Here is an 8,049-nt window from a genome sequence, read left to right as displayed (position 1 = left end):
CTTCCGGGGTTAGGCATGTACCAGTTGGTGGCCCTCCACTGCCACAGCCCAGCACAGGAAGCCGAGTGCCTGGCCGGGGTGCAGGCCGTGCCACCAGGCCGAGAAGGCGAAGGTGAGTGCCCGCCGCCAGCGTGCACTGCGCTGGAACACCAGCCGCCTCAGCCAGCGCGCCGTGCTGCGGTTCCAGGCCCTGGTGAACACTGAGATGCGGTGGGCGGTCTCCAGCGTCCAGATGTCCGCGTCTGGGCCCTGCTCCTCACACACAGGCTCAAAGCCAGCTGCCTGGAGCAGGGCTGCGTCCAGCGTCCAGTGTGAGTAGTAGGTCAGCTTGAAGAACCCGGCTGTGGCCCACACGACCAGGACACACTCCAGCTGCCGGCAGCCAGCCAGCCCTGGGCTGGCTCCCAGTAGCACCCTCACAGCCACCTTCAGGCCCTCCAAACTGAGCAGCTGCAGGCCAGGCCAGGCCAGAGCCCGGGCAGCGTGCCCAGGACCTGCAGGACTGCCGTTGCAGACTCGAGCCTGGAACGTCTGGAAGGAGCACAGAGGCCCTCCCAGGAGGGCAGGGAAAAAGAGCAAGTAGCTCAGGTAGGTCAGGGCCTCACCCAGATTCCCAGACCAAGAGGACCTGCTCCGGGGGCCTGCTGTCGCCACTTTCCCCTCACAGATGTCCAAGGAGAGGGACGTGACCCTCTGGGTCAGGAGCATGAGCGCGGACAGGGCGGTGCAGAACCTGGAACAGAGGCCTCGTAAAAGCCACTCCACTGTGCCCTTCCCCATGCCAGCCTGGCACGTGCCCACAGCCAGTGGGGGCCTCAGGGTTAAGGTCAGCCCGGACTAACTGCACCTCGCGCTCCACCGGCAGAGGTCAAGCGGGCCGCGGCCATTAGACACGCAGACCAAAGGACTGGGAAACCGAGCATGGACTGGGCCTGCTTCTGGAGCGGCTCTGCAGGTGGGAGCGGGACTGGGAGAGGCAATGTGTAGCCAGAGGCAGCTGAGAGTTGCAGATCCCGCCCTGCTGCCAGATGCGGCCCGGCCTGGAACTGTGCCAAGGGGCAAGAAGAGTGCCCGGACGTGAACGTGAGGGTGCACGTGACCATGGCCTGGACATAATGACCCGCCATCACACAGCCCACTGGTGCAAGGCGAGGGGAGAAATGGCGACTGCCACACCGCACTCTGCAGCCAGGACGCGGGTGCAGGGGAGAACAGCGCTGCCCGTCCGTGGTCTGTGTCAGCAGCCCCTGCCAAGGACCCTTCTGTTATGGGCAGAACTGTGTCCCCAAGTTCCTGTAAGACCCAGCCCCAGCACCCCAGAGAATGGCTGCACTTGGAGACGAGGGCTTCGGGGTGATTAAATGAGGTCACCAGGGTGTACCTTGGCCTGCCATCCCTGGTGTCCCTGTAAGAGGAGGTGAGGACACAGGAACAGAGAGGACCAGGCGGGGCACAGGGAGAAGGCGCCATCCCCAAGCAAGAAGTGAGACCGTGACCCCGGACGACACCGTGATCCTCTCTCAGCCTCCAAAGCCCGCCACTTTTCCTGGGGCACCTCCTGGGCGGCCTCGCAGACTGACACAGTTCCCTGACCCAGTCCAGGCCTGGCTTCCTCCCGAAATCCGGTTCGCCACGTCCCAGCCATTACTGTCTCTGCCGTGCCCACTCCACCTTGCCTTGTCTGCAGAGGCGTGAGCCTGAGGCCTTGACTAGTCGGGAAGGGAAGGAAAGCTAGGTGGCAGCTCAGCGGCAATGCACCCGTCTCACACAGCAAGTCCCTGGTTCACCCCCGGGGCCCTCCTGTACGCCTCGGAGAACGGGCAGGTGCCCAGCCCTAGGCCGGCCAGGTGGGGGCGGGTCGTGGTGTGACGACCCTGTAGGAAGCACCCATCTCTCTCTGCCCTCTCCTCAGAGGAAATAGAAAAATAACTTTATACTAAGAAGAACAGATTCTGGGTGTAGGAGCGAGGGCCGAGTGCGTCAGCCACGCAGGCTGCAGCCAGACAGGTGGCCGCCCACAGCACGGACGCACCCGTTCTGGAGGACGAGGGCTCACTCCGAGTGCCATGGCCAGAAGGAGCCCGGGACCTGGGCCGAGATGGCGCAGCTGCCCACCCCGCCTCGGCGACCTCAGGGCCCGTGTCCTTCCCAGACCACTGTCAGCTCTTGATTTCTCTTCCTACCCTGGGTGACCCCTGCCTCCAGCCCGCAGGCAAGGGGGGCCCAGCCGAGTGGTGGCCTGAGCCTCTGCCGAGGTGAGCGTCCTTGCCTGGCGACCTCTGTGCCCACCTCACCCTCCCTGCAGGCACAAGCGGGCAGCGGAGTGCCAGCATGGGGCTCGCCAGGCCCTCTGCCCGTCAGCCAGACGGGTGTTCCAGCCCCGTGTGTCCCCAGAAAAATAGATCTGAGCGAGACCAGGCGACGTGACAGGAGTCCTGCTGCTCAAATGTGCGAGTCTGGATTCGGACCCGACACCAGCCCTGGGTGCGAGCACACCGCGGGCTGCCCGGTGCCGGAAACGAGAGCTGTTACCTTGTGGGAGGGGCCACAGCAGCCCTCACTGCCTCCCGGACAGAGGCCCCCATGAGGCCCCTGCGTTACTCCGTGGAAGGGACACCCCCCACACATGGCTCTGAGGTACCTTGTGGAGTCCCCCCGTGGCCCCGTTACCTGGCAGAAGCTCCCCCCACCCCGTGGTCAGGTTACCTGGCAGAAGCTCCCCGCCTTTTTTTGGCGGCTGCTGCAGGTAGTGCTCTGTGTAGTGCAGGCCGAGGTGGCACAGGCTCTGCCAGCCCATCTGGAAGAGGAAGACCCACCTGTGCACGTCCTGTGCACTGAGTGACAAGATGAGGACCACAGCACACACGGCAGGGATGAAGACGAGCACGGCATGGCACCCCATGGCGGCCCAGGCCAGCATGCCTCCCCCAGCCAGGAGAAACAGGTGCCTGGAAGGGAGAAGACCCTGGCAAGGCCCACGGAGGACAGGGAGCACGCGTGTCAGGCAGAGTCGCTGGAACCTGTCCTGTCAGCCCACAGAGGCCACGCCATGCTCCTCGGCCTTTTATTCTGGAGATGTGGGAGGAGGGTAGGGAGCCACGTCCTACCCAGGAGACCAGGCCCGGGCCATCTTCGCTGTCACTGCTGTGACCCTCTTCATGCCCAAGGCTTCGGCCCACCTGCCCTAACAGCCACAGCTACAGGCCGGCCACAGTGTGCAGTGCCACAGTGCTCACTTCTTTTTTTCTGAGAGGTTTTCACTATAGGGCGCGTGCGCTCGCCAGATAGACAGAGACAGACAGAGAGACAGAAAGCGAGAAATCACCCCCCAGGGAGGATGGCCATGCCGCAACCCCTTCTCCTCCGTTCTCCTTTCGGGATCTTGGGCGCGTACACACACGCACCTGCGCCCGGTGTGAGTTTAAGCCACCAGGTCTGGGACTCGAACCATGGTCGACTACGTGGGAGTCCAGCGACATAGCCATTACGCCAACTGCTGGTCGCTGAATAAACAAACTCTTAAATCAGATTTAGGGGCTAACTGATGACACGGTGGTTAAGGCAGCTGGATCCCACATGGCTGATTGTACAGTTCAAGTCATGGACCCAGCAGCCTGAAAAACACACCAAGTTGTGTGCGGTGCGTGTGAACTCAAAATCCCTGGAGGAGAATGGAGGAGAGGCTGTGGCACGGCCATTCCCTCGGGGTGGTTTCTCACTTTTTCGCTTTCTGGTGAGCACACACACCCTATTTCCAAAACTAAAAAGCAAAAGAAAATGACAACCAATAACCTCTTGGTACACTGGGGAGGTGATGAGAAGAGTGCAGCCTTCATCTGGAGACTGGCACGCCAAGGACAAGCGGCTCCCTCTGACAGTCCAGCTCACTGCTCCCTTCAGTGTGCGGGTGAGGGTGGGAAGGAAAGCCTCCCCTCTACCCTCATTCCTGCCGTTGTGCTTCAGTCTTCAGAGTCTGAGCGAGAACCCCACGTCACTCAGGCGCAGCCACCGCAGCCCTGCCCCGTCCTCACCGATGCCGCGCTCCTGCTGCTTCCAGGGCCTCTCCCCATGAGGCCGAGTCCTGACGTCTGCACTTGCTCCAGACCCTGTGCATGAGCCCAGGAGCAGTAAACACGGGCTGCCCTGCTACTACCAAAAAAGGGTCTGAGCCCAAGTACAGGCAGACACCCTGTAGTCTCGTGCCGTGTTGAGAGCGGCCCATCTGAGCAAACGTGGTGACCTTTGGACGCACGCAGAAAGGGGCTTCTGTGAGCATCATTTGCATGGCTATGAAGGCATGTGCATGTGAAAATGCTCACAGCTCGTTGTAGATACCACAGAGCAGTATCAGGCTAAAGGAAGCCCCATGTGTTTATCAGATTCCACCCCAAAAAGATCAGGGAAATTCAAGGCACCAGTCGTTTTCACTTCTTCAGATGAATTACATCCCAAAGCAAACTGTATTTTGCATTCCATTTCCTCTTCCTCTGTTTTCTGCACCCTTTTTTTGGGAGAGGTTTTTGCTATAGGGTGCATGTGCTCGCAGAGAGACAGAAAGCCAGAAATCACCCGCTAGGGGGGATGGCCACGCCACAGTGCACTCTCCATCCTCCTCTCAGGATCTTGGGCATGCACGCACATGTGCCCAGTGTGAGTTTAAGCCACTGGGTCCAGGTCTTGAACTACGATCGACTACATGGGAGTCCAGCAACATAGCCATTATGCCAACTGCTGGTCCCTGTTCTCTGCTCTTTAAAAGAATAAACCTGAGGGACCAGCAGTTAGCATAATGGCTATGTCGCTGGACTCCCACGTAGTCGACCGCAGTTCGCGTCCCGGACCCGGTGGCTTAAAACTCACGCCAGGCGCGTGTGCGTGCGTGCCCAAGATCCTGAGAGGAGACTGGAGGAGAAGGGATTGCGGCGTGGCCATCCCCCCTGGGGGTGATTTCTCGCTTTCTGTCTCTATGTCTCTCTCTGTCTGTCTGGCGAGCGCACGCGCCCTATAGCAAAAACCTCTCCAAAAAAAATATAAACCTGAGGCTGGTTCAAGGTCACAGCTTTCTCTAGCAGACATTGGGCCCACCCGATCCTTGCTTCTCTGTACTCGTATGTCTCTGTGTGTTTATTTTTTGTTTCTTTCTAACCCACAGCCCCCCCACTCAGAATCCGTGTTTTGTCGAACGGGTCTTGTCCATCTCGTGCCCTGGACTAGTCCTCCCGATTCCCTTCCTACTGCTGTTGCCTCCCGTGGGGAAAGAGCGCTGACTGTGGGCCCACGGAAGCAGTGGGTGGGCATGGGTGGGCTGTGAGCTTCCTGGCTTGGTGGTCCTGTGTCCACCCTCAGGCAGCCAGGGAGGAGGGGACACCCATGTCCTTCATGTCATGAACACCACATTGAGAAATTTTGTCCGGACCGTGCTCCCCAGAAGCCGCACAGGCGAGGGTGTGCAAAGGCACGGCTCGCGTCAGGCAGACGTGGGCCTTTCTGCGGGCTGTCGCAGCGTGCCGTTTCATTTCACTGATAAAAAATAACCAAAGCTACAGTTCAAATCCCAGCTCCAGCAGGAAAAGCACAGCAGGCATGTGTGACAAAGCCCTGCCGTGAGACGAGAGGCCTGTTTCCAGACAGCCCAGAGTCAGCACACTGTCAGAGGATGGGTGCATGGCATGGCTCGGTGGCATGGCGCTGGGAACCTGATGGTGAGACTTCAGTCGCTGGGGAGATGGTGTGAGAGGCTTCCTCACACACAGCCCCAGGCCTTGTGGTCTCTGGGAACCTTGCCTCGGGAACTCCTGCAGCCACCCCCTGAGCGCCAGGTCCCAGCCTTCACTCACTGAGGGACAGTAAGGGGGACAGAAGTGGCCACCCAAGCAGCCTTCCTGCCCAGAGGCAGTTGCCCCTGGGGATCAGAGGCAGCAGACACCAGTGCAGGTGCAGAGGGGGCAGCACTGAGCAGGCCCCACGGTGCCCGAGCAGGTGTGGTCTGGGCACCGTGCAGTGCGCCTGGACAAGAGCTGCACTGGTTCCTGAAAATAATGCCACGAGACAGCAGGGGAGGAGAGGGGACTCCACACACCCGCACGGAGGACTTAGGGTGCAGCAGGCGGGATCCAAGTGGGCTGCTTTGCTGCCTCCACTCCGCTCCTGCCCCGGGCATTGGCCATTTGCTTTGTTTCATGGTTCTTTCTTTCCTTGTTTTTGTTTTTTTTTTAAGTTTCGTGAGCTCACCAGAGAGAGACACGGAGAGGAAGCGGGAAACTCCCCCCCCACCCGCCTTGGGAGATGGCCACACTGCAATCCCTTCTCCATGTTCTCCTCTTGGGATTTTGGGTGCACATACATACATGCCTGGCACGATTTTCAAACCACCAGGCCTGAGACTCGAACCACAGTCAGCCATGTGGGAGTCCAAGCACCCTAACCACCACACCACCAGCTGAACAAAGTTTTTTCAAACATTTTTTTTTTTTTTTGAGAGGCTTTTGCTGTAGGGGGGGTTGACTCACCCGAAAGACAGAGAGACGGAAAGCGAGAAATCACCCCCTGCGGGGATGGCCAAGCTGCAGTCCCTTCTCCTCCCTTCTCCTCTTGGGATCTTAGGCACGCACGCACACGCGCCCGGCGTGAGTTTAAGCCACTGGGTCTGAGATTCGAACTGCAGTCAACTACATGGGAGTCTAGTGCCATAGCCATTACACTAACTGCTGGTCCCAAGGTTTTTTCAAACTTTATGCACTTCTTCCATGAGAAAGGCGAAGAGAAAAGCATGCCCAAACAGGGTCTGGGCATGACCCGCCCATCTCGGCCAGCCAGGGGCAGCACGTGTTGGGCCAGTGTGTAAAGGGAGGTCCTGGGACCACACCCACAGCCTGTGTCATGCTGTAAGGTCACAGCTGCCCCTACCTGGCCCGAGCCCCAGCTGTGAGCCCCCCTCTGCCCTGCTCTGCGGCACTCGCTCCTCACCGACAGTCCCAGCATTGGGGCGGGTCAGCCCTGGGGAGACCATGCTCGGCAGCCCTGTGCCACCGTGTGCTCGCCCTGCAGCGTTCCTGGACCTGGGAGCAACAGCAGCTCACGCAGCCGCGCAGCCTACCTGGCATGAGTGGAAAACGCATCCAAGGTGCAGAGGGAGCGGAACAGAAGAGCGAAGGGAAGAGCTGCTGCCTGGCACAGAGTGAGGGGGTAGAGGGGGAGCAGCTGGTGCCAGCCCATGGCGGCAGAAAGGGCCCCGTCGTTCCCAGGCCCCGAGCTGGCGCCTGCAGGCAGGAGAAAGCACTGGGCTCTGGGCCCTGTACCCGTTGGGCAGCCCGGCTGCGTAGACCCTGGACATCAGCAGTCACAGCTGGCTGCAGCACCATGGGAACAGGGTGCCCTGCGGCCCAGGTTGCTGGGCGACATCGGCACATGCTAGAAGGCTACCTGGCCGTTTGCTCCCCACGGCGCACCGTGCCTGCCCTCGCCCCTCTGCATGTCTCCTTCACTAGGCTCCTGGCATGTCTCTTTCCAGGGACAGGGCCACTCCCGGGGCTGGGGAGGGCAGGAGGGCAATGGCAGGAGGCAGGGAGGCTGGGCCTCAAGGCAAGCCGGGATTCCCTCCTGAGCCCCTCTCCCCATCGGGGGACTTTATTTTTCATACCAGTGATGCAGGACATTGGGGGCACACAGGCCCAGTGCCCACACTGGATTCAGGGCCACAGGAGGGCCAGGTTCTTGTCTCCCAGCTGAGTTTATTGAGAAAACAAGGTTCCAAGTAGGAAGGGGCCCTGCATGGGTTGCCAACTGGGGACTGTCATCAGGGCTTTGGTCTAGCAGTGGAGCAAGGGCTGGCTTTTTCTTTTCTTTTTCTTTCTTTTTTTTAAGAATTATTTATTTCCATTAGTTACTGTTATTATTTTTTCTTTATTTGACGGGAGAGAGAGAAAGCAAGCCACCAGGTCCAGGACTTGAACCATGGTTGGCCATGTAGGAATCCAGCACCCTTATTCACCACACCACCTGCTGCCCCCCCCCCTTTTTAAAAGAATTATTATTATTTTTTTTGGAGAG

The 8,049-nt window shown here is 59.6% G+C and overlaps 1 protein-coding gene across 2 annotated transcripts in view; it reads right to left on the bottom strand.

The window, feature by feature from the left end:
- MBOAT4 (membrane bound ghrelin O-acyltransferase MBOAT4) overlaps positions 1-7,412 on the bottom strand; it is an 8,010-nt gene extending 598 nt beyond the window's left edge. Inside the window, exons 1-4 of one of the 2 annotated variants that reach the window (XM_027767754.1) lie at positions 7,097-7,412; positions 2,736-2,948; positions 1,556-1,567; positions 158-733 (exon numbers count right to left, since the gene is read on the bottom strand). In XM_027767754.1, the coding sequence (XP_027623555.1) occupies positions 158-733; positions 1,556-1,567; positions 2,736-2,948; positions 7,097-7,215 (920 nt within the window). In that variant the 5' untranslated portion in view covers positions 7,216-7,412. Of the gene's footprint in view, positions 1-157; positions 741-1,555; positions 1,568-2,730; positions 2,949-7,096 lie in introns of both variants that reach the window. The other variant, XM_006167203.3, reaches the window with a different exon arrangement.
- Between the last annotated feature and the right edge of the window lie 637 nt (positions 7,413-8,049).

The sequence above is a fragment of the Tupaia chinensis genome, unplaced genomic scaffold (assembly GCF_000334495.1).
Source record: "Tupaia chinensis unplaced genomic scaffold, TupChi_1.0 Scaffold144602_1, whole genome shotgun sequence".
Lineage (NCBI taxonomy): Eukaryota > Metazoa > Chordata > Mammalia > Scandentia > Tupaiidae > Tupaia > Tupaia belangeri.
The sequence above is the reverse complement of the archived record's forward strand: the minus strand, read 5'-3'. Positions and strand labels throughout refer to the sequence as shown.